The sequence below is a fragment of the Pipra filicauda genome, unplaced genomic scaffold, assembly GCF_003945595.2.
Source record: "Pipra filicauda isolate LSUMZ 115617 unplaced genomic scaffold, ASM394559v2 scaffold81_size6448238_pilon, whole genome shotgun sequence".
Taxonomy (NCBI): Eukaryota; Metazoa; Chordata; class Aves; order Passeriformes; family Pipridae; genus Pipra; species Pipra filicauda.
Window position 1 is genome coordinate 2,023,878 of NW_024104998.1, and position 26,576 is coordinate 2,050,453.

At 33.5% G+C, this 26,576-nt stretch overlaps 1 protein-coding gene across 3 annotated transcripts in view; it reads left to right on the forward strand.

Annotated features, from left to right (window-relative positions):
* Positions 1–26,576, forward strand: part of ASPH (aspartate beta-hydroxylase) — a 57,376-nt gene that overhangs the window by 17,844 nt on the left and 12,956 nt on the right. For 2 of the 3 annotated variants that reach the window (XM_039390397.1, XM_039390398.1), the window contains 2 exons: positions 1,106–1,174; positions 6,942–8,302. In XM_039390397.1, coding sequence (XP_039246331.1) covers positions 1,106–1,174; positions 6,942–7,183 — 311 coding nt within the window. In that variant the 3' untranslated portion in view covers positions 7,184–8,302. Of the gene's footprint in view, positions 1–1,105; positions 1,175–6,941; positions 8,303–21,575; positions 21,666–22,938; positions 23,014–23,507; positions 23,670–25,308; positions 25,369–26,576 lie in introns of those variants that run through there. The other variant, XM_039390396.1, reaches the window with a different exon arrangement.

Sequence of the window (26,576 nt, forward strand, 5' to 3'; positions counted from 1 at the left end):
TTACTATTCTTCTGTTGTGACATGAAACTCAGTCATTTCTCATCTGTCTCATTCTTCATGATTTTGAAGATGATATTATTCTTATTTCTAGAGAATTACATTTTTGTACCAGTCTACTGTGTTTAACCATAAACTGATAAAGATACTTTCTAGTGGATTGCTTCCATACAATGCCGATGGATGTATTTTTGACTATTCTAGACCCAAGTCTGAATTTTTGATTCCACAAAACTGTTTTCTAAGTACCATACTAACCATATTTCATTTATTTTGTTAGCAATAAAATTCTGTCTCCATTTAGAGAATGACAACTGTAATATATTGTCAACCTACTAGGACGCAGAGTTTTAATCCTGTTAAAAGTTATGTCTGAATTTTATCAAACCTATAATTAGATACATCTCTACTCACTTGATGATCCCAAGACGCTTCAGATCCTGGATACCACAATTCTGTGCTGAAAATTCTCTTTTAGTAGAAACTGAGTTCTCCTATTGCACATACCTAGGGCTGGTAGAGCTGCAGTTTCAAAAATAAAAGTGAGAAATCTGATTTATTAGTCATGTCTGAAAAACAAACAACTTTTTTTGTCTGCATGGAAGGTTAGACAATTGTTGATAAAGTTTGTGAATGTTTTCCTTTGTCTGGAAGGTGGACTGCTTACTTTCTATTAACTTGGCACTAAAAATTTTGTACTTATATATATGTATCTCTTTTCTGAGAATTTAGAATTTCAGGAAACATGTAATCAGAAAACAAATGCTGATTATTTGATTGATTTTTGTTTTATTATTTATTTTCCCTCAAACATGTTGAACATTCCTTGTGAGCCTAAATTTTATTCTAAGCAAAGCATGTTCATGTCAAGTACGTAATTACAGAACGTGCAGAAAAAAAACCAAACTTGTGTTCAGTCTCAAATCTAGGAGATACAGAACTTGAAATATTTGTAGTATTTTCCAGGAAATTTAAAATGTGGTTATGAGTTCACATAAATTGTTAAAAAACATATGGTAACAATTGACAGTTAGTCACTGCACATTGAAAACAGTGTGTTGGAAACAAATGACTGAATTGTCTTTTCCTCCTCTCTTTGCGCTCCTAGGCAAGCTTGGGATTTATGATGCTGATGGAGATGGAGATTTTGATGTGGAAGATGCTAAAGTATTGCTAGGCAAGTACTAATACAGATGGAATAATCTATATAATTCATTGGCATGTTCAAGTTTTTTGATATCAAAACAGTATTTTTGGTTTTTGTTTTTCTAATTGGAGAACTTAAATTGATTTAATTGTGATAGGTTTTTTCTTAATGCAAGATGCAGGATTGGTTGTGCAACTTATAGCAATTTTTGTTCTTTTTCTCCTAATATATAAATGTAAGTGGAAAGCATTTAATTACTTACAGGATGATTTTGAAATTAGGTGTTTGCTGCTGTATTGACTGTTGAAAGATGGTGGTGATTATTAATAAATTTATCAGATATAGGACCTAGGATGCTTCAAGAGTTAAAACATTGTTTATGTTAACATTTTAAGCCAGGCCCACTTTACAATGACTTTGAACATGCCTTTGTACTTCTTAGATGACTATTTGTGTAGTGTATTTTTGTACTGTCTTTCCTCTATTCTGAATTCTCCAGAAGTCTGTTCGTTTTCTTTGCCCTTTGGAAATAGTACATGACATGAATTTTTCTGCTTTGACATTGCGACACTGAGTTTAAGCTTCTGTTCCTTTTAATTTGTGAGAATGTCTTTCTGCTCACTGTGTATCTTCAAAGGGAAATTTCAGTCACTAGATGTACTTCATGATGCTGCTCTTCTACCTACATCTTTTAAAACACTGCCATCTTCTGCTTCACAATGAAGCATTGGATAGATAGTTCTTGGATACCTGAAGTTAGAAAGTGTAGTTTTCTTTCACTGGTTTGTTCCAATGTACACCTATTCTGAGCACACAAACCTGACAAATTAAACAAATAAATAAAACAACAAAAAACCCATCAGAGTAAATAATAGCTTGAGTAGAGAACAAAGCGGAATGTATCAAACCAATAGAAGTTATTAGTGGTATATTAGGATGTTATGGTTTGCTATTTGAAATTCGTACTCCATAAAAATCAGTTTATCATCAGGTTATTTTTTCCTACTTATATCTGGAGGAATAAGCAAGTCTTTGGAGGGTGTGTGTTCATTTGTTTAATTCCGTCATGGTTTAAATAAAACCCATGTAATCAAAATTTCGAAACCACTTTGCAGTGGTGTGAATGCGAGAGGCACTCTAAAGAATCTCCAGTGCCCTGAATGGCTTCAGAGCCACAGATTAAGTGTGAATTATTAGGGGTGAATAAGGTAACATTTCATATAGTTATCATCCTGGTCTTTCTCTATCTGTTATGTAGTGTATAGAAGGGAGGTATCCATTTCTTGTGGGTCCTATTGGTTGGATTCAGATTGCCAGGGCGGTAGCCAGGAACATTCTGCTGCTTTGTTACATCTCTGTTTTATGCAGCTTGATATAGCTGGGAATTCTGCCAGTACGTGGAAGTGTTTCTATTATAAGCTTGTCTTATCACGTGTTTAAACCTTATACTTCAAACGTGACGTTAAAAGGTCACAGATAAAATTTATTTTTATTACTTTTGAATAATCGCTTAGAAATATTATTTAATCTCACTTAAATTGGATGATAATTTCTACAGTACAAAAGAAATGATAAACTTTGAAGTTTTGTGACACTAATAAAGTTATAAATGTAAAAAATATTTTTCCTAATAACTAGTATGTAAGTTTCCTATAAGTTACTGTGCCTGTTTGTATTTAAAATTTAATATGAACTAAAAAATGAACACCACTATGCAGACTGAAATTATTTCATTGATGCAGAAACTAGAAAACTGGATTCCCTCTTAAGGAATTTGCTTTATAGAGTTAAGTCTTTGTAGTAAAGAAAACCATATAGTAAGCTATATGCTATATTAGGGTAATTATCTAAGTATTAAATGCATAGCTCCTTCTGTTTGTGGGGATTTTATTAGTACATGTGCTGTGTTTGAAGGCTTATTACTTTCTGGGATTTTTCTCTGAGTCAGACTTGCCCTAACAGCAAATGGTTTCTCTGCTAAAAAAGGAGTTACTGCAGTTTGATGTTTAATGATAGGAATTCATATGCTTTTTTCTTTTTTGTTCTTTAGCCATTACGACACTAGTGGTGTATATTGAAATTGTGGCATGCACAATGGTTTAATGTTGTCTGTTTCCATAACTGTTTAGTTTTCACTACAAATTTCAAGATTTAATTTCACGTTAATGGTAAATACCTTTTAAGTTAATTTAATTTTGAGAAATGCTTCTCCTAGCATGAGTTTATTTTATATTTTAAAGGATGGTTTAGTAGCTGATAACTTAATAGTTTTCTGTACTACTTGGGCATACCTAAATAGAAGAATTAAAATTCATTATTTTGTTTGTTTGTATAAGATATGATAGGGTCTTTTCTTTTTATTTGTTGGAATCAAAGGAGGTTTGATGATTAAGTTCTCTTCAGGTATTTGTGTAATTTTAAAAAGAGTGTGCAAGAAGTGTGTTCCTCCCCACTTCCCCCCTCCCCCAGGTAAGAGAAGTGAAAAAAACTCCAAAAAACAAACCACCTAAAACCCTAGCAGTCAACCAACCCCAGGTATTTGTGGAGTTAGTATTGTAGCATTTATAAAAAAATATCCACGGTGAAAATTCAAAGGTATTGAAGCTATTCTGACATTGTCTTGCAGAGTCTGTCTTTTTCATAGGTATTTGTGAGGTTCTTTTTACTGAATTCCTTTGGTAATGGGAAGAGAGCCTTCATACTCTGCTTCTTTGAAGGCTGCTGTTTTCAGTACTTCTCTTCCCTCTTTGTCTTTTCACTCCGATTGTTCTTTGAAGTATATTAGTCTTCAGAGGAGTGTTATACTTATGTACTTGCTTTAACTCAGTACAGAGACACAATGTCTTTAGTAGTATTACCAAAAAATGGCATGTATAAGGAGTACCAAAGTCTGTTGTATTAGTATTTTTGGAACCAAGACTACTTTTTTTTTATACTTCAGCCCCTTTTAACAAGCAACAATACCCTGAGAAATTCTGCTTAAATGGGTACAGCGGTTAGCACAGTTTTGGAACTGCAGCTACAGAAAGCCACCACTATATTGTTCCTGCACATTTAGTTCAGAGTAGTCCAGCAGAAAATGGAAAAACCCTACCTTAGTGTATCAGCAAACAGAGAGTAGGTAGTAAGCAGTATAATCGAGGCAAACTAACTTCTTTTCCCCTGGTTCATCTCTAATAGAAAAATACGTTTGCAGGCAGTCGCACCAAGATGGCACATTCAAAAAATCTTTGATAATGTGATAGGAGTTAAAAAGAATTATTTTTGTGCAGTTCAGATATTTAGGATAAGTTTCATTCTCTTCTCCACTTTTCTCATGTTCTACTGTAGCACCTTCAAATATTAAAGGCTCGCTTGTGCTCATTCTCATAAAAGATGTTTGCAGGAGAAGGAAGGCTTTGTCTCGTTAAATCCATGTAGGCAAACCCTCTGCCCCATTGCTCGTGGTAACACCATTGAAGTGAGAAAGATTTTGACACCTTTGATCATTTTAATTGAAATTGTGATGTGAAAACTTCTCTTGAAATAAAGTATTTACTCCCTGTGAGTCACTGCTAGTGACTCATAGTGGGGCTACTTAGTTGAATGGTTCTGGTTTTGTCACCATTTCCAGACACTTGTTAGGATGCTTATGTGAGCTTAATAGTATGTGAGTTTTTACTTTGAAAAGCAGTTCTTGATTATGGGTGCAAGCGAAGACGAAAAATAGTTTGATTATTAATTACAAAGGCTGTTAAGACACATTCTCCCGGTTTCTGTGGTCCCCTTTGGTGTCCTAATCTTTTCAAAGAAAATATGCTGCTGTAAGGTAACTGCCCAAGAGTCTTATTCTTGACTTAGTGCAAGAACAGGGGCATCTCTGTGATTCTGTATGTGCTTACAGAAATATCTTTAGCATGAGATCTTTTGGGAGTAATATGGAGTTTTTTGTGTTTTTGGTTTTTATACCAGATTCTGACAGAATAGAATGACACAAATATTTATAATTCTGTGTTTGTAACTTAGATTTTATTTTTTCTTAATTTTGTTTTTTGGTTCAGGTTTCCATTCTTAAATTGAGATTTCATTCTTCAGTAAATATTCTTACTTTTGTTTATGTCTTTATGTCCTGCTTGATCCAAATTTTGAAAACAAGTTAGAATGACGACTGACTAATGTGCATTAAGTTGTTTATAAAATTTAACTTTTATAGAACTAAACCATGGAAGAAGTTGGAGAGGGATATTTATAATACCTTGATTGCTTCCTGGATTCAGTCATTTTTAAGCCTTTGGGCTATCCAGTGAAAAGTTAAAGAGAATGGCTGGTCACTCAAGCAGAGGTTCTGGGCATCCAGTTACAAGGATGTGGAATATCATGGACTTGGAAGTTTCCTCAGAATTATCATTGATACTTTCACTATGTGCTGTAAGAAAAATGTTTTAAAAAGTGTTTAATGTCTCTGCCGTGAACTTCTCTATCTTGAATGTGTCATTAACCTGCATCTAATATTGCTTTGTAGTCTGCATGTGCAACATGGTCACTTAACTTTGTTTCAACAATCTGTCTTCACCCTTAGCTCACTTTTCTTCTTGTCCTTTTAACACAAAAGAAGGTTTGTTCTGGTTAGAAGTGTGGGAAATTCCTCCCTCTTCAGCTTTAAAGCATACCAGTAATTGACTGTTTGTCATTGCCTGGTCATTCTGTTGTGCTTTTCCCAGAATGGAAAAGTTGAATTGTTATTTAATAATAGCTGTAAACCAGTGGATTTTAATTAAAAAAAACCAAAACGCCACCCCCCCAAAAAAAAAACCAAAACCCAAAAACTAAAAAAACCCCAAGAAAGAAAAAAAAGCCAAAAATCAACCTTAAAAAAACCCCTAAAACAAAAAACAAAAACCCAACAACCAAAAAAAGGGAGTGGAAAAAAGCATTATTCATGGCTTATTTGTATTTTACAAATGCCAGTTAGATCAGTGGGTCTTCTAACCTAAAATACCAACTTCTAGTATTAAGGAGTTTAGCAGTGACAAGCTCTTTGCTGTTCTGACCATCTCTACTTAAACTCTTTACCCTGCTTTAGATTTTCTGTATAACAAAACATATGCCCTTTCTACTGGCTACCTTTTCATTTCCATCTGGTGTTCTCTATATCCTCAGATTTGGTAATAATTCCTGAGGACCAAGTATACAAAAATGATTGAGAAACGTGTCAAAGAACCCAAACAAGCAAACAAACTGTAAAGCAGCTCCTCCCCCCACCCCAGCAATTAGAATCCTCACTTCTACGCAAAATGAAAAATTCTTCATGGTAGATTGTTATCCTTAACAGTACGTTTGTGACAAGTTTGGTTATATACTCTTTGCTTTAAAATGTTATCTCAGCTATGAGTTGCAAGCTCTCAAATTTGAACATGATGGTTTAAAAAATAAAAAAAGACAAATTGGATGATTTTAAAGTAGTGGAAGATTACTGTTACAAAAATTGGCTAAAAGTAAATGCTGTGGCAAGAAAATTGAATATAAATGGGTTTGGTTTTAGGACCAGGAAGAAGACAAAGCAAAGCTTCCACTTTTTTTTAAAAATAACATTCTGGCATAATGTTTTGCATGTTTATTGCCCAAATTGTAGTCTATACTTGGAAAGATTCAACTTTCTTAACATCTTTCTGTTTCCTAATTAGCATTCCTGTAAAGACTGATGTCTGTGACATCAGATATCTTTCACAGATCCTCCTTTTACAGTTTCCTCTTTCCACCTAACTGCTGTCTCTTTTTTCCCCTTCCCTCTCTCTCTCTTTCCTCTATTCTTGTGTAGGCCTGACCAAAGATGGCAGTAATGAAAATATTGATTCCCTTGAGGAAGTCCTTAATATTTTAGCAGAGGAAAGCTCTGATTGGTTTTATGGCTTTCTCTCATTTCTCTATGATGTATTGACTCCTTTTGAAATACTAGAAGAAGAAGAAAGCGAAGCTGCAGATGATGTTGATGGTACGTCACAGAATGAAGGGGTTCAGGGAAAAAAGACTTGTGTTATTTTGGATTTACAGAACCAGTGAGACTGAGAGACTAATTTGATTGGCTTTTGAAAATGTCCATGAAATCATCAGTCTTAATATAACAAGAATTTATGACATTGAGGGGAACCTCCCAAAGGGATGCTATAAAGATTGAACTAAAGTCATCCATGCTATGCAGTTTCAATAGTTGAAAGCCTTTCAATGATTTTTCCATTTTTGTGACAGGATGACACATATTATGTGGTTGTGTAAATATTTAGAATAAAACATGTATCTGTGGCTGTGTAGTTGGTTTCTGTATGTGCTTCAATTTGTGCATTTTATGCACAAAACTTACAAAGCTTAAGTGTAATAACCTCTACTGTTAACACTGTAACATTTGTCTTTCTAGCAAACGTTAACTGAAGCATTTTGTAACAGCTTTGATTGTAAAGTATTCTAGCATGACTGCATTCTGTAAATACATATTTATGTTAATCCTTTAATATAGACATGACAATGATAATTCTCTTGTGAAATATAATTTTAATAAATAACTTATTTTGTGATTCACTGATTTCTCAGATAGGTTCTTTTTACTTGTTCGAAGAAAAGCACTTAATGTAAAAGTGCTTGAAAATTCTACAGAAACATTTATTTCTAAGTCAGCTAACATCTGTTGTATTCAGAAGATATTCTGTCATGTGGTTTATTCCCATTGATTTGTCTGTTTTCAAACTAAGTCTTCAGTCATTTCTTTAATATAATAGTCAATCATAAGGGCTGTTCTAAATCTGTTTTAGTTTTTAAGGTGGGCCTTTTATGGAGGTGGGAAGCTGTGATTATGTATTTCTAATGTAATACGGAATATATTAAAGACTAATTGGAAATTAGAACTTAATGTCTTCTATTCCTTGCTAAATTGAAGTATTTAATGCAGTTTTACAAATGTGAATCTTTTTCTTGTGAAACTGTTTTATGACAGTTGTTCCAAAAATATTTTCCATGTATATGAATTCTGTCTGCTCTCATGAAGTTACAGATGTAGAAAGGGCAGTTTATAATTGTGTTCTGCAGTTTGTATCAGATATCAAAAGCTGAAATTGAGCTGTCCTTTAGTACATTAATTATGTACTCAAACAGATTACTATTAAAATTATATGAAATTGTCTATTATTATGCCTGCTTTGCTTAAGTTTTTATTGGTTTCCTATATGAAGTTGATACTCAAGTTTTAACACTAGTGATTGCAGGCTAAAATTTTAATCTGTTCTTAAAATAAATTAATTTTCACTTACTTTGGCATGACAGTTTTAAAACAATTTAACATGCCAGTTTCAAAAAACTTCCATTAAATCATCTAACTCAGGGTTCTGTTGAATCTTTTAAAAGTAATAAAAAAGTTCTAGTGTTAAGCAAGCAACGCGTTGTGATTTGTTAATACTGCTGCTCAAGGTTTATGAATTAAATAGAGACACAAGATCATTAATCACATTTTCTTCCAAAATATTTGAGGATTAGGATGTAAAAAAGTTAACAACATGTAAATTTAACTGTTTTTAGAATGATATATGAAGCTTAAGGCAAAGAAAATTAAAATCTCCCATACATTATAAAAATGAATGCTAGTAGTTCTGTGAAAGTTTCTTAGCAAGTGGAACAAACTTGCAAAGTATCTGAGATGTAGGAAATAAGTAAGCTTGGGTCGTTTTGTTTGGTTTGGGGTTTTTTTTGAGCTTTTAACTTTAGAAGCAGATTTGAATTAGAAATAAGAGTTTCATCACTGATACCTTTCATTGTGAATTAAAAACATTGTGATGGAACATTGAATTCTATTGTAGATGCTTCAGTAATGGAACTAGATAGCCAAAAAGAGGAAGGAAACATTTACTGTAAGAACTCTATATAATGAAGTTTATACCAAATAGTTAAAATAAATATTGATAAACTGGTAAAGCTTCAAGTGAAATAGAGATAAATTGCTTGAACCATGAGAAAACTTCAGGCACTGAGATAGGTGATCATTAAACAGTAAATTAATTTAACTAGGGATGCAGAGATGAAATACAGGCCAGGAAAGTTCTGATTTCATGTCATGCATGTTCCTTTTGATTTTATTAAGTCTGTAGAAGTCTGCTCAAAAACAATTATAGTGGGAAAATAGAGAATTTGTATGAGAAGAAGAAGGGATGGGGGTGGGTGAAAAAACTAGGGTGAAAAATAGGGTAAATATTAACAGTAAATAACTTTAGAGTGTTTAGTTTCTGGAATATAGGGTTTTTTTCCAGAAGCATTCATTCTTGCCTGGTGCTGTTCCTCTTGAGTTAACAATTGAACCCTTACCAGTGGCGAATGGAGCTGTCAAAGCTCTTTGCAAGTTTGGGATAGAAGAGTTTGCTTTGCATGTATTAACTGTTGTCATTGCAAGCAGAAATTGGCTAGTATTGGGGTTAATAAGATTAATATGAGCCTTCAGTTATATCAGCATGGCAGTTTTTTGTTTGGGTGTTGGTGTTTGTTTCTTTTTTTTAATTTTTTTTTTTTAAAGAAGCATTTTAAGAGCAAGAAGGTTAATCTGCGTATGATGTGCAAATAAGTGAGGAAAATGGAACTGTATCTCAGCTCTTGCTTGTAAGTCCACACGAATTGTTTCCAATCAGTTGAGGAAGTTGAAACCTAAATTTTTAGTTTGATTTGTTGTGCCGTTTTCTTGTGTTGGTAAATGTTTACTATTTTAACTGCCAGTCTTCAAACATAATACTGCATTAACCTTTGTGGCATAAGCTTTTGCTTGCTTTCTTGTGATACTGATGTAAAGAATTTTATGGGGAAAAAAACATACCCATAGTTCTAAAATGGCTGAGAACTTGTGGAAGTTTCGAACCCCAGATTTCTGTGACCACCTTCAACAGTATTTGATTTGAAAGTAAAAGAGTGCTTTATATGACATCACAGTGCTCATAATGTATAAAATAACTTATTGAAGAGAGTAACTGAATTACTATAGAATTACTGTAGAATAACTTAGAATTGAAGAAAGTGAACAGTAAATTGTTTGCATATCTGTTGAAATTCTTATTGCAACAACTTTTTTTGCCAATACTTCCCCCCCACCACCACTGCCTTTCAAAAATTTTCATTATTAGTCTGAATTGACTGGCTACAGAAGAAATCAAATTTTTATAACAGTTTTTGTGTAGGTTACAGTTGGATGGAGATGTAGAAGACCATTTCATGGTCAGATGGGAGAGAGAAAACCCCAACTGTATTGTAAATGTGATTTAATTAGTATTTGAGAGCTGCGAAAAGCTGTTGTGTACAGATCAGTCGTTTTGGACAGAAGTGTACCATATTGTCTGTTAGGTTTTCACAAGATAAGCAGCTATCATAATGATGGCACAGCAACATGAAATACATTAAAAAGTGTCTTTCTAATGGTCAGTTAGGATGGATTTTCCAAGATGAGGCTAATAAAGGCAAAACTTGCTCGTTGGTTTCTTACATCTCTCACCTAGGATGCGATACAAGCATCTGTGACTTCAGAAGAGAAAAATGCTTTCTGCCATGTGTGTCTGATCTGGATTTTTCTTCTAAAATTAGGCAGTTAAATAAACAAGAGGTATTGAAGCAATGTACTGAGAATGGATTGAAGTTTGGTGTTGGGGATTTTTTTGTGCTAGTTGTATGAATTAAAAAAGCTCTCTTGCATTTGTGAGAGGTACAGGCTTTGGTAAGCCCAGCACTCTGCAAACAGGGAATGAGTTCAGTTTAAGGTAAGTGGGTGCTAGCTTTCTGTCAGTAAGCTATTTTATTTAGCAGATGACCTTGTGTTTCCAATGTAGCACATTGTAAATGCAGAATCATAGTAATAATTTTGTGCAGGTGCATATGCAAACAATGATTGCTTTTTCTGACTTGCAGTTCTTCTGGAGAAGGAAAATAAAAAGGAGAGGAAAAAATGTTAATGATAGTTTTGGTTTACAGATTTGTATTTCCTTTTTTTTAATGCTACAATTTTAATATCTTTTGCTAATTTTTTGTGTGATTAAGGAGGTTTTGATGGGACATCATGAATTAAGGCAAGAGTCTGAACACAAGCCCTAATGTTTAAAGCTTGACACTTTATACCCTGTTATCCAGGCATTGCTCAAATTGTGGAAGGGTAGCAAGTTCTGTCTGTCAGCTGCTTAGTGCTAACCTGGACCGTATGCTTTCTGTGGTAAATGCAAAGTAGCCTCTTCCTTTTCACGTGTAAGTGGATAAGCCACCTTAATTAGCTTAGATGTTTTTTGCATGGTGCTGCAGGTTAAAAGGGTTTATGCAGGTAGATGTGGTTAAATTCATTTATAGGATTTTTTTATATGGCAAAGCCTTTTGCCTAGCAAGACTATTAAAGTTTTCAGGATTATTAAATGAATAAAATAGAATTTGCGTGTGTTAGGCTTCTCAATATACTGTTAAATGTGAGAATGTTATCTGTTAACATCTGTGAAACTGCACAAAAAGAAAGTACTTCTGTCTATTTTTCTTTTGCAATCCTTATCTTTCTGAATAAAAGTAGTACTTTTATATTTGTCTTTTGATGCTGATTTGTGGAGAATGTCCTCGAAGATTTTTATGGGGAAAAATAGAGGAAATTACTGGGTTTGTTGCAGAATAAGAATGCTTTTTAATTAAGCTTTTTAATTAAAAAGCATAAGAATGCTTTTTAATATTCCTAAGCTTCAAAGAATCAGTTAAGATACCAAGTTGTCTACTGTTAAGCATTATATGAAAATAACCACTCTCACCAGAGTATTTGATTTTTTAGAATGACTATTTAAGCAGTTATTTGGAAAATATTGGAAAACTATCCAGCTATGTTAACTCTGAAGTCTACTTTTTAATTCACTGACTCCAATAGTAGCAATTTCTGACATTCCATTATAACCACATTTGTAGTTGTAAATTCTATATTTTTGTATTGCCAGCACTGGACATTTATAATGTGGGATTGAGTGGAAAAAAGAAGGAACTTTAAAACTAGCGCAAAACAAGTGTAAAGACACTTGAATTGGACCTTACAATAAGGGTCTCCAGGTTCAACTACATGATTTATAAAATACTGAACATTGGTTGGTGTGCCCCAAGGCTGTAAGGGCCTAAGTCTTTGCCACAAGTTTACTTAGGTGCCAGATTTTGTCGTAGGTCCAGGACATTCCTATCTTGAAAAGCTTTTGCACCCGTGCTTCAGGCTAATTGGGGCTGACAAATTACTTTTGTGTTCTGTAGTGCCTTGTAGGGACCCAGTCCAGGTGGAAATCAAGATGCATCAGGATTTCTTTCTTGTGATTATTACGTAGTAAGATTTTGAAATATATTATTTTACATACTTTTCCTGTAAATAGGTCTATTAATGAGATGTTCACCTATACATGATTTATGTAATTATGAATTGGTAATTTGATGAGAACCTTACTGCTATTCCTTGTATAAAAGCAGATTGAAGGAAATTACTGCTTGTCTGAATATTTAACAACTGAAATATCAGTAATCAGTGAACAAGGTGTTTTGTAATCTTTCAACGTAGTGCATGTACTTTTATTTTAAAAGAATTTGAAATATCTTTATGATATTTTTTGTCTATTCTGATCTTTGTAAAATTTTACAGTTTTCCTTGTCAATACATGCTTTTAAAAGTGTATCTTAAATTATCCAGGAATGTTTAATTTTAGTATGAAAAGAAAGGGGGAGCTGGAAATTTAAATATGGCTCTGTGCTACTTTGCTGAGTACCTTTTATTGTTTATATTTTCATTGATGCTGTAGTATAACAGTTGAAGTCTATTCTTCCTTATATATGAACTTATACTTCCATGCAGTGCTTAGAAGTAGTAAGATTGAATAATGATTTTAGAGCTCTGTGCACGAGCAATGTGGTAATCTGTGAGGAAAAAGCTTAAAAAGATTTTCATTTCCAGGTATGAGTTTGTAAGGAAATAATTAAAAAAATTGTATTTTTACTTGTCTAACCCATTTTTAAAGCAATTTTGGCCATAATGTCAATGCCTGATATTTTGAAAACATTTAATAGAGAAATTATATGCAAATTGACTACAATGACTTTATTTGCTACTTTTTTAAAATTTTTGTGGGTTTTTTGTTTGTTTTTTTGTGTTTTTTGTTTGTTTTGTTTTTAGTGTAGGATATCAGAGTTTTGGTTTTGTTTTTTGGGGGGTCTCTGGGGGGTGGTGTTTGTTTTGGTTTTTTTTCAGAATAAATGTTGACATATAGTGACACAGTTTGGGTATTTATTGTTTTCTAGAAACTGAACTTCAAGGTGCAAACTGTATCCAGTGTAGGGGCTTTATATGTCTGAAAAAGAAGCCTAATGTTGAGACATGGGAATATCTCTTCTAGTTTAATAAGATTATGTATGTGTTTAAAAATACACATTTACACTGACTTTCCAACTTTACTTTCTAGTTGGCTTTTGGGTAGCAATGTGCATAATTTTTGTGGTTAAAATTGTTGCGTTTGTGGGATTTAGGTCTTAATCCACAGCATCGTGATAACGATAATCCAGTCTCTTTTTATGGTATTAAAAAGATTAAACTAATGATGTTTTTATATTTGTGGAAAGGCTTTTGCCTTCATGCTTCTTGTGGAACTAGGTATAAGGCACAGTCAAGATGCTGAATGCCCTCAGTTTCTGTTAGCTACAATGGGGAAAGAGGGCTGCACCTGACTTTGGAGAATAGGATTTATTTTTTTAATAAAAACAGTCTTAAAAAGTCCGAAGTAATGCAATAAATATTTTAACTGAAATGAAATGGCAACTGCTTTTTGGAATCTGAGCAATACGTTTGCTAAAACACTTATTTTTAATTGGATAAAGAAACATAGGTTGTAATTCATTGTAAGAAAATAGTCAATATATGTAATCTGCAATACCTATGTACTTGAAGATCTTTAGAGTTAATATGTTTATAAAATATTTATAACATTTTATAGAAACATAAGTTAATGGGTTTGAGAGAGAACTGACAAATACCGCACAGAGAAATCAGCTGGCATGTTGGTTGTAATGACGTGGCAGCTGTCTGGAGAGGACTGAGCTCCAAGGAGTTAAGAAGCATCATAAGTAGCATGCATCTAGTAATATGGTACTTTTCTTTGATTAATTAGTCTTTCATATCTGTACTTGTGGTGGTCTTACAACTGAAGGTGCTTTATTCCTTATGAGTTAACATTTGGTCTCTCTCCGTAGCATTGCAGTGTGCTATGTAAAGTCAGCTTTTTACATAGTGTGGCAAGTTGGGAAATTTTATGTCAAGTTTGTTGAACATCATGGATATGTTCATAACCTATTTCCATTTTGCAACAAATTAGGTGAGGAGCCAGGAGGGGTAGCCAAGAAAAAAACTAAACTCAAAGGTATTTTTAATGTTCTTTTTGCAGATAATGATGTATGAAATGCATGCGCATTGCAAATACCAATTGCAGGTTATAATAATGGTTACTAATACCAGCTATGGTGTCTAAGTGTTGTCTAATGGTGCAGCAAACTATTATCCTTGCAGTTTTTCAGTAAGTTTTTTTAATTACTGGTTGTAATTTAATGGCAATGCGAATGCTTTCCTAACTAGAGATTATATTTTGTTTGTGCATATTTTTTTACAACAGTTGTCTTGTTTGGAGTGTAAGTAGTTTATGATAATTTCATATTCTGCATGTTTTTAAGTAAGATTTTGCTCTGTGTGAAATCCTCTTTTAGTTATCTTTCATGAATTCATGATACTATTACTATATTGTAGTTGGACTAGAGCGCCTTAATTCTGCTTAAGTCTGTACTTAAATAGTTTCAACTGTTTCTTTCTTAGAGGTAGGAGAAATTTAGGCAAAGTTCAGTAACTTCCACTTTAATATTAATTGTAGAATTGACTGCAGTAATGATACTTATACATTTTCTAAAAGCTTAAAGTAGGATAGCTTGCAACCAATTTACGCCATATATTTATTTTTAATTACACTGCTGTATGAACAGGGCATAATGGTCTTAGATGTGTTGAGAGACAAAAAAAGCTAATTAACCTCAGCAAAACACGAAGGTACCAGATGTACTTGAGGTGCTTAACTCTTTAGATCTGCTCAGTTATGCTCTATCGTAGCATGGGACTATGTAAACAATGCAGTTTCTTTGTTGAATCGCTTAGACTTTAAGGTGTTTTTTCTAGCAGTATGTGAAAAATGCATGCTTGCTCATCATACAAACTTTCATGAGAAAGAAAGTGCATTTACTGAAGGAAACTCTCTGCTCGTATAAATGTGACTTAGCATCTTGCGCCAAGTTGAAATTTTTAGCATTTGTTCCACATTGTGCTTGGTATAAGTTGGTTGCAAATTGTGTGTTTCCAAGAATGGTAATAAATGTCATTTATCAATTCATTCCTGGGTTTTGGGTTATTTTTCAGTGTTTGATATAAGAATGATGAAGTGACATATTTCAAATGTTTTATGTCAGAAAACATTTGGAAGGAAATACGATGTCATTCCTTTTAGACTAAGCTATGTGATTGAATTGTTCACTCCACAGAAATGTTACACAGCGGTTAGAGGCAGGTTACAGAAATCTCACTTACCTGCTGTTTGCCACAGCAGACTGCAGTTTCTCTCAAAAGCCTGAATAAAAATAGAGCTGTTTATATTTAAAAATCATTATTGCTTTTCAATAATGTGGGAGTATTAATCTTAAAATTAAATGCAAATATTTCATACAGAGATTTAATGGAAAAACCCTTAAATTTTATTGAGTTAAAAATTCCTTATTCTGGAGAATGCTGCTGGTACTGACAATTTTTTTCAAAACTGTGGGCAAAATGGAAGTATTGAAAATTAAATATTAAACGTATTGAACATAAATTTCAGGGTTTCTGTTCTGACTTTTCCTATGATGTATTATCTAGATACTGTGTCATGGCCGAATGTGAATTAAAATAGAGACAATAAGCACGAGAGACAAATCCAAAAGTAAACAAACAAAAAAGTGTTACTGATAACTGAAAAACAAAGTTGTAAGAATTAATTTACAGTTATTACTTTGATTTCACTGAATATGGTCAAACCCAGTTAACTTTTTTGAATTTGATTTAATTCACTAGGACATTGCTATTTCTTCTTAATTTTTGTGTACTTATGTCTTATTCTTGCAAAATATGTACATCAGATATATTTTTTAAGTCTTTGCTTAATATGAGGTAGTAGTATCAGTAAAACGTTGCATTCTATATTTGTATTATAACACTTTATTTATAACACTTGCAACTGTCATACTGTTGTCAAAGATTCAAAATTTACTGTGATTTTCATGCTCACAGACAAAAGTGGTTTTAGCATTCTGCAGAAGTTAGTTAGCAGTAAGATAATAGAGGCATGGTTTTCACTAAATTAATGCTTCATTCAGATGCAGCTGCAATATAAGCTAAGGTTGCTTGCTGGCTGCATGGTGTGAGATATTGCTAGAAGTCAAAACTAATTTGTTTAAATTGCTTAAAGCCTAGAAGTTAATTTTACAAGTTTAAATTGGCATCTAACAAACATTAAATAAGAATTTGATCAAGACTTTTAGATAGTTGTTCATAAGATGTTTTATGACCTAAGAATGGTTCTCTTATTGAACATTTCCTCTTTTTTAAATGAAAAACTTAAAAGTAAAAGAAGCTGTTAAAGAACCACTCAAGAAATTAAGACAGAAGCAGGAATCCAAGAAGCAGGAAATCAAAGATGAAGAAGAAAAAAAGAAAGCCAGGAAAGGAAAAGATGCTACTGATCGAAAGGACAAGAAAGCTGTTGATATGAATAAATTAAAGAAAGATTCTGACAAGGCTAAAAGAGACAGAGGAAAGGAAAAAGGCCTAGACAAAAATGTAAAATCCAAGGAGACTACTAAAAAATCAGCCAGTGAAAAGGACGGTACTACTCAGGTGGGAAAAGACAAAGAAACAAAAAAGATAGTCAAAAACCAATCCAAGGAAGACAAGAAAGAAAAGAAATAAACAGTTCCCGTTCTGCTAAAGAGGAACAGACTTCAGGAATGAGAAATTCAGCATAGTTATATGAATGTGGTAAAAATGGCAGTAAGAAAATAATGTTTTCTGGAAATAAATGTGAAAAAAGGCTATATATAATAATTTTTTGAAAACTGTTCAGTGTGTACTAGTATGGTAAACACAAAGCAGAAAGACCTGCTGTGAAACTCAAGTATGTGCATATGTTAATGTGCCTGGCTACCAGTGTGTACTGAAAACATCCGAATGTCAAATTCATGTCAGTTAATTCAAGCCTACACTAAATATGGGTTTGGGGCTTTATGGTTGATTTTTTTTTTTTTTTAGCCTTCCTTGTTTTCTTGTATTTAGGTACTATTTTCTTGATGTGGAGATGAAAGTTTAATATTGTGTTTGAAATGCAAGTTTAAAAGCAATATTAAGAGAATTATCTGGGCACATGTAGAGGAAACTCACAGACAAAATATTTCTGTTTCACAGAAACCATGAAGAGGAGCAGTAATGGACTGTATTGTCATAGGAACTTATCAAATAAATGTAAATTATGCCCTCCTAAATGTTTTTTCCCTAGGTAAAATGTTTTTTCCCTGAGAAAACTATTTTATACACAGTGAAATCCACTTCAGTGTTGCACTTGTTTATGAGACTCCGGTGTATACTCAAGCAATACATTGCAACATTTTTATCTATTGATCCATATTGAAAATATGTTTTACTTTTCTACAATCCTCTATTTATTTATTTAATTATTTACTTAACTCTACATAGGTTGGAAAGCTTGATTCATAGTCACTTTTCAGTTAACTGTGTCCTGATTTTTCTAAGTTTTCCAAGTTCTTGGGTAATGAACACTACTTAAAATTAGGCCACCTATTTCACTATTAATAAGCATTGTTGGATTCCATTTACACTTAAGAAGTGATATGCTACTACTACTCTGTTCTGGTTGAACTTGTTTAGAGAACAGCTTATATATATTGGCAACTATTATTTCCTTCAACACTTTTCAAGTGCATGGTACTTCTATAAGCAAGGTCCTGTGTTAGTTTGCTCTTACAGTTTCTGTATTTGTAGCATCAAGGAAGGATTTATCCAGCAGTCTCATTAGAATAAATAAAGTTACGAAACATTCTGCAGAGATATTAGAGGTATTTCAGTATGTTATTGAATCTATAGTTGCTTTCAAGTTTATTTGGAAATTAATATTTTCTAAATAAACTCGAAAGCAAGTATATTGCAAGCAATTGCACAATATAATTACATAGGATTCAGAACAAAATTTGTAATGAAATTTTAAGATTTATTCACGTTATTAATTAATAACATATTAATTAATAATTATTAATACTGCAGTATTAGTTTAAAGAAAACAAAACTAAGGAGAAAAATTGAGAACGAGTATATGCATATGGATGGTAATATCAGATTGAAGAAGTCCTGAAGATTAATTCTGTTTGTGGTTTTGCTAAAATTTTGTGTATGGCAGTTGGCAATACACTTAGCCATTTGATACATGTGTCTGTAACATGCCTTGATCCCTAGAGGTATAAAATGATCTGATTTTATTTTGTTTTAAAGGAGATAAAACATTGTTCAAATAGTTATGAAAAACAGTTTGAGTTAAAGCTATAGAAAATAGTATAGGAGCTTAAGGTTCTAGCTGTGATAATTAACAGAGATGATATACCAAGGTATTTTCTAAATATTTATAAATGCATGAAGAGGGAGGGAAGAGATGTGTGTTGTGAACATTATAGTGTTTAGCAAAAAATATGACAGAATGAAGATCTAATAAATGCACTTGCATAATGAGCATTCTCTTTTAGGTTTTGGTGATGATAGATGTATTTATTCAGCTTTGCTCTGATAAGTGTTAAGATAAATATTTGACCAGAGGATCATTCAAATCACACTTCTCAAGGATGGTGGCACAGTGGTATAGTGCACATTACTTTTTATTTTCTCCCATAATGTGATAGAACTTGTAACTGTGTGGGAGTAAAATTTGGAATGAGTTGCTTTTCTGATTAACGTATTGTTGTATCTATGACCCAAAGTTTATCTGGTTCTAAAAAAGTTGGGTGGGTTTTTTTCTTTTCAAGGAACATTTTATTTGAGCAGCACTCCAGGCTATACAGGTAGCCACACAATAAAATGATATTTTTGCCCCAGAGATCTGTTGTGTTGTTGTACATCTCTATGATATGTTATTGTAATTAAAATTAATGTGGCAGTTTATCACATAAGCTAAAAAAATGGACCACACAAGCAAAAACTGAATGCAACTTAATAAAAATAATAGAGAAAATAGTATCTTGCAAAAAGTAGATGGCTTAATGTATTCTGTACTCAACAGGATTGTATAGGAATCAGTGATAAACATGAAAGATGTGTATAAAAAGCTTGAAAGTCAAGTTGAGAAATGCACAAGCAAAACCAAGAAGTGCTCTTGCTAGTCCCTTCTTTCCTGTTAAGTACCCATAGTTCTTGTTGGCTGTGAAATACTGACTATCTTTTGAAATACTTTGATTCCATTTATTGTTCATGAAGCAGAGCAGGTGGTTGTCTGCTACTGGAGATGTGGGTTATTGGAGCATACGAAGACTTATATGGAGGGGTGTATATGTAAGGTCTGTGTGGCCATGTCTGTGTTTGCAGATTCTGAAGTGTGAGATGGTGGCAAATATTAAGTAACTGTTTTTGTCTTCATCTAAAGGTGATTGTAGAAGGAAGTAAGTTCTTACCTTTGTAGCAATTAATATTCCTGCAGCAAGAGATTAATGTCTTAATAATATTTTTTAATGTTTTATGGGGTTTTTTTTAATAACACAGAAGAAAATTGGCAAAAAATTAAAGGTAAATTTGGTGCTTTTTTCCTAGCTTCTGATTTTGACTTCATGATAGTGGAGTTAATCTGTTACAGTACTTTTGGATACAGCTTAACTTATCTTCAGGTTGTTTGAATTTTAATAATAGATCAAGATAGAATTGATTCTGGTATTCTGTTTCCACTACTTGAAATAAATACGTGTTTTTCTCATGATGCATAGAATAATATCTCTGTTTTACACAAATTTGGGTTTAGACATACTAGTCCTTTTTGTGTTGAGATATTTTTGACTCCTTTAGAAACATGGTAATTATTATTATTTATGTTATTCCACTTAAAAGTTACTTTTACAAGATGGTTAGCAGTACAGGAGTGCTCATTATATTGTAGCCTCTGCTTTATTAAATAATATTTTTCTATTGATTTCTGTGTATACAACTCTTGAAAAACTAGTTTACTTTGGGCAGTGTGCGTATGTGTGTTTCTTTAAGGTAGTCTTATCCTAATTGACCACGGATGTAGGATTATAGAAGAATGCCATTTGGAAGGGGCTTCAGGAGATCCTTATTCCAACATCCTGTTCAAAACAGGGTCACTTCAGAGGAATGACCAGGTTACTCTGGCCATTATCCAGTGTGGTCTTTAAAACTTCCAAGGATGGGAATGCACAGCCTCTCTGTGCGGCCTTTTCCAATGATTTCACTTCCTTTGTGTCTGAGGGAGGTGCAGGCTGGATGCACGTGTGTGTAACTTTTTTCTTATGCCCTGTCTGAACCTCTTGTATAAGTCTTCCTTGAACCTTGCTAAAGGAGATTGGAGAGGAGAATTAGCCTAATACCAGTAGATTCTTGAGCTTATGTTGTCTTAAGATGTGGCATAATCTTTCACGTCTAAGAGTTACCTTTATCTCTTACCAAGGTGTTGATCATTGCAGTTATTGGTTGCTTTCTTTTCATTGTGTTTTGATGTAGAAAGACTCTGTGGTATCAATAGTAAGCATTTAACTGGTGAAATTCCATCAGTCATACTTTTTCTGTAGTCATTTAATTGTCAAAAGAAGCTGGAGATTCAGATTACCTTATTTTGAAGAAACTACAGTTCTCTTCATAAGATCTAAGATGTAACACATGAATTTAAAATACCTCTTCTCTTTCTGTGAAGCTTTTTGTAAAGTTCAAATTAAATGTTCATAGAAGCTATAAAATTGATCATATGAAACACTTTTTGCTCAAATTGAAAACAGTGAAAAAAATCTGCTTCCTATTTTTCTGCTGGATACTGAATAGATGTTGAGAATACCGTAGTCATTTGTTTAGTTAATTTGAAATAAAGTGCTTAAATTTGTCTCTTTTTCCCCTCCCTCACTGTATGTCTTCCAAACATATTTGTTTACTGTCTGAATACACTTTAGTTTCTGTATATATCACTGTATATCAGGACAGCCCTGCAATTATGATTGTTTGAATGCATTTTTGGAGAGTGTAACATCAGTTAATTTAATTGAAACAACTTTCTTAGTTTATAACTGAATCAGATCAAAAGGAGCATAAAGTTAACTTTATAACTGAAAAATGCAGGCCTTAAAGAAAGATCTGTCCCAGCACAGCCAACACCACCAGAATCTGAGGAGACTGTCCAGGCTGCTGAGAAGTCCTATGTCGAATCAGGTAAGGCCTATAATAAACCATAGGTGAAACAAAAGACATGATGCTTCATTTGAATTATAATTCTGTTTCCTTAGCATGCAAACTTTCATAGATTTTGTGTTGCTTATCTACTAAAGTTTATTTAACAGGAATCACTGTTGATAACTTTGTGTAAATTACAGACCATGAGAAGTGTAAAATTTTGCTGTCTAGAAGATGCTCTAGTCAACCCTCATGGTTACCATTGTATCTGTATCACATCAGAATAACTTTCTGGTGATGTACAGTTGTGGTTTAGATACATTTGCTACTGTATATCCAGTCAGAATAACAGCAGATTCTCCACCTTAAACAAAAAAAAAACAACCAAAGAACCAACTTCATAACACAATCAAATTTACCCTTTTCCACTAAAACCAATAGTATATCATAAGTACCATAAGTAGGGCTTTTACTGTTGAAAAAAAAACCCCAAACATTTTAAAAACCCCATAGTATTAGTAAAATGTGTTAGGTTAAAGAGGGATTCAGGAAAAATGTTTACAAGTCACATTTCATGTACGCAATTTGCATTTTAGTGTTATTCAGAGATACATGTTTTTTTCTGTTACTTGGAGTGGCTTATCCTACTTGATATTTATATGAACCTAACACATAAATGCACAAGTATGGAGTATATGGCCAGTAAAATGGAATATAGATTTTGTTATAAGAGACTTGTGTTACTTTTTTTTTTTTTCCATAACTGGTACCATTTTAGGTCTTTATTTGAAAATGCAGCTGTGATCTGTTTTTTTTGTGCTGTAACATTTCTGAGTGTTAATTTCAGGACATTTATATGAAGGCAACACTTCATACAAATTCCTGTTATGTTCTGGGCTGGTGTATTAGATGCCAGTCACTTGTCCCTGAAACCAGTTTGTGATTTCTCCTGGCAATTCCTAGTAGAATAAGACCTTGATATTGTAATGTTAGTATCTATTTTCCCTGGTTATAAAGTCAACAAGACCCTATTTTTTGCAAGTGACATTTTGTTGTCAAATATGACATGCTAGTGCTGCTGCCTAAATTGTAAGAAGGTAGAGGATTAAAGTGTTAGTAAAATAATTACTTCAATGAGAGTTCTTGGTTTGAATAGTTATCCGAAGTTGTTACTGCCCTTGAGAAAAATATATGTGCAGAGAATGCAGTGTAGATAAATTCTTTGAATTCGTATTCAGAACAAATCTGATGTGACTGATGTTCAGACATTGCCTTTTACACTTACTTTCACTGCAATTTATAATCCTTTTAGAGCACAAGACTGCTGACGTAGAATTGGAAGACGAAAGTCAGTCTGTTCTTCATGAAACTCTCCATTCGCAGCCTGGTAATGCATTAACACTTAGGAATCACTGAAGAGTTTGTAAATACTGCCATAGGCTAGATGTATCTCAGTCTGGTTTTCATATGCACTTAAAGTAGTTTTGCCTGCATAAAACATTCTAAGCTCATATGTCATTTTCAAGAAAATTTGGAAAGTTCAGTCACCAAATCCTAAAACTGTGGCCTCTTACCCAGAGGTGTTTGGCAGCAATAGTTCAAATCAGTCAGTTGACAAAAACTTGCTCAATATACTGCGTAGAGTGCAAGAATGCATAGAACAGAGATGACCTTTACTGTGGGCAGAGAAGACCCTGTCAAGTCAGTGTACATAGTTTGGGTTTATTGTGCTGGCAGGTACAGACAAATCATCTGTCCCCCTCCTCATACCCTTTAGAGCATTGTTGGAAAACACAAAGGGTGTACTGAAGACTGAATATTTGCTGGTAATTGAATATACCAAAGAGTATGTATTCACTAACAATCTGCATTATTGATTAGGAGAGAGGCACGAAGATGTAGATGAAAGTATAAGTGACCAGTGGCAAGTGAAGGAAGAAATACATGGAGAAACTTTTGAAGCTCCTACAACAGATGACATGCACAGAGAATTAGAGAATGAAATACCAGAAGCATATGAGACACCAGATTCGATTCAGAAAGGTATCTGAATGATTAAATGCATTTAAAATTAAATTTACAAAAAAAAACCCCAACCAAACAACCCAGACAAATGTAAACGTCTCATGAAAAGCTTGACTTGTAATTTCTGCTTAGACTAGAGACATAGCAAGTATCAAACACAGATAGCATTATTTAGCAAATAAATATCTTTAAATCAAAATGGTATATTTTAATGCTCTGTGTTTTGGAATTCAGGTAACTATATATTATTATTTAATTAATGCTGTATTGGTTTTCAACCAAATTAATCTGTGCTCCAGATATGCATATCTCTCCACAATAGAGGGATGACTATAATCATATAGAGTGGTTGGAAGGGACCTTAAAGATCAGCTAGTTCTAACCCCCCTACCATGGGCAGGGACACCTTCCACTACATCAGGTTTCTCAAAAGCCCTTTGCAGCCTGACCTTGAACACTTACAGGAATGGGGCATCCACAACTTCTCTGGGTAACATGTTCCAGGTGCCTCACCACCCTTACAGTAAGGAATTTCTTTATATCAAATCTAAACCTACCTTCTTTCAGTTTAAAGCCCAACCTTTGTCCTATCACTACGTGCCCTTGTAAGAAGTTCTTCTTCAGCTTTCTTGTCCTTATTGGACTGAAAGGCTCCCATAAGGTCACCCCAGAGCTTTCTGTTCTTCAGGCTGAACCCCAATTCCCTCAAACTTTTCTCAGAGAAGAGGTGTTCCATGTCCAGCCTCTCACCTACCAGCACACTCAACTCCTTGGCGGGGCTGCTCTCAATCTGTCCATTCCCCATCTGTAATACCTGTATAGAGTCTGCTTCTGGAATTCCTGGTTTATTTAACTAAATTTTAAGAGTTTATTAACAGAGCCTTTTCTAGACAGACCTATTCTTCCATTCAAATGTGTCTCTCTAAGAGATTGTTATGCATCAATTACGTTGTAAGTCCTGCAGAGATGAAGACATCATATAAAAAAGATGCTCATATCTTGCTGCCTTGTGGCTTTGACAGGATGATAAAAATTATAGTAAAAATATTTAAGCAGAATCATATGATCTAATCCAACCTGGGGCAAATGATTTCTGAATGCTTTTTATCTGCTCTACTGGAAATCTTACACATCTCTTAACACATCTCTGAAAAACTCATGTAACAGATGTCATCTGAAAGTTTTAATTACTGGAAGTACACTGAGATTCTTTCTTCACAACAGAAGTAATTCTTTTCAATCTGGGTCTATTATACCTCTTTGTTTCTGTACCTCTTTTATTCATCCACAGTTCAGCTTAAAGTAGGACACTAGAGGAGATACTCAAATTCCACTTTATATCATTGCAATTAAGAAGGCAAAGTAAATATATTCTTATTCCTTCACATTTACACAAAACTTTCTGTGGATAGTCATCTTTTTTGAGCAAGTGTGTATAGAGTTTATTCATATAAACACATTCTCAATATTATATAGAAGAACAAAATTGTGTTATTTTTTTCAGTCTGTGTACGTCTTGCTGCCATTAAAAGAAATTTGCTTAGAATTTCTACTTAGAAATTTGACTCCATTCTTACATAATGTCTGTTATAGGGTTTGTGGTATTGTGTATTAATATAAAAATGTTACAATTTGTATAAACATATTTGTTTTTCAGATGCTGATCTTTTGGCAGATGGTCTTGAAGCAGTGGAGTCTGAGCCCTATGAAGTTCCAGGTATCATTTTATTTTTCTAAACTAAGTAATACTGGTTTTCTGCCTAAGTGTAACAAATTATATGAGAAAGAAAAATAGAAACTGTTAGACTGGTTTAGAAATATGTAATTTTGAATTTTTTTTCTCTAAATAACTTCTTGTATTGTCATGGATATTTTTACGTTGAGGTGACTGTATCATACTTGCTGTTGAAAGTCTTTATTAGTGGATGACTGGAATGGGAACTTTGCTTTCATTGCTGCACAAACTTTATATTTACTGTGTGTTTCTGGCTGTTGTGTATGATTGGGATCTGGCTAGGCAAGAAATCTGTGGTTTGTACAGTCTAAGAAAGTGAGAATGAGATTTATTGCTTATATTACTGCCTTACAGTTTGCAACACTAAAGTTCTTCTAGACTGTTATTCTTGGCATCAGAAGCATCCAGTTTTTAACTTTTTCTTCAGGACTGTTTGTTTCTTTGTGTCTGACTCTACTATCAGAGAGTGAGTCAACGACAAGGACATCATTCTGAACTATCCTTGTGCTGTCTTTCTTCTCACCTTAATACATCTTGAAAGCTTTTTGAAATTTTGCCTGGACTAATCCAATTAGCTTATAGTCATCTTCCGATTGTGCTTGATATCATGTACAATGGCATTAGCTCATCTTTCCCATTATGTAGAAGCATTAGGTCGATATTACAGTTTACCTGCTGTCTGATAAATATTTTCTTCAGGATTCCAACAGTGTTTATTTATAGTACAGACAGCCTTTTCCATTTACATTAGACATGGATTTATGTTCAGACTAGGCTTCTTCTTTTTGACTCAATGTTAATTCTGGACTTTGCAGTCCTGTTTGATGCCAAATATGACAGAAAAGTAGAAAAAAAAATTTGTTTGATCAGCTAACACTGTTTATTCCAAACTATGTAGGAGATTACTGCTTTCCAGTTACTGGTTTAGAATCCAAGCTGTGATGGTTAGTTTCTTACCTTCAGTATCGTGTTTTGTCAGATGCGTCATACCAAGTGTATCAACAACATTGCAAATAATTGTAGTCATAGAGGAGAATAATACACATATTTAGCTAGGTAGTGAAAAGAAGTAAATTGCTGTAAATCTGTGATGCCAGAAGTGAAGTACATATTTTGCAAGGTCTGATTTCTGGCTCATACCTTGTCTTTTGTGGATCATCATGAAGTCAGGCTCCTACATGTCAGTTAAG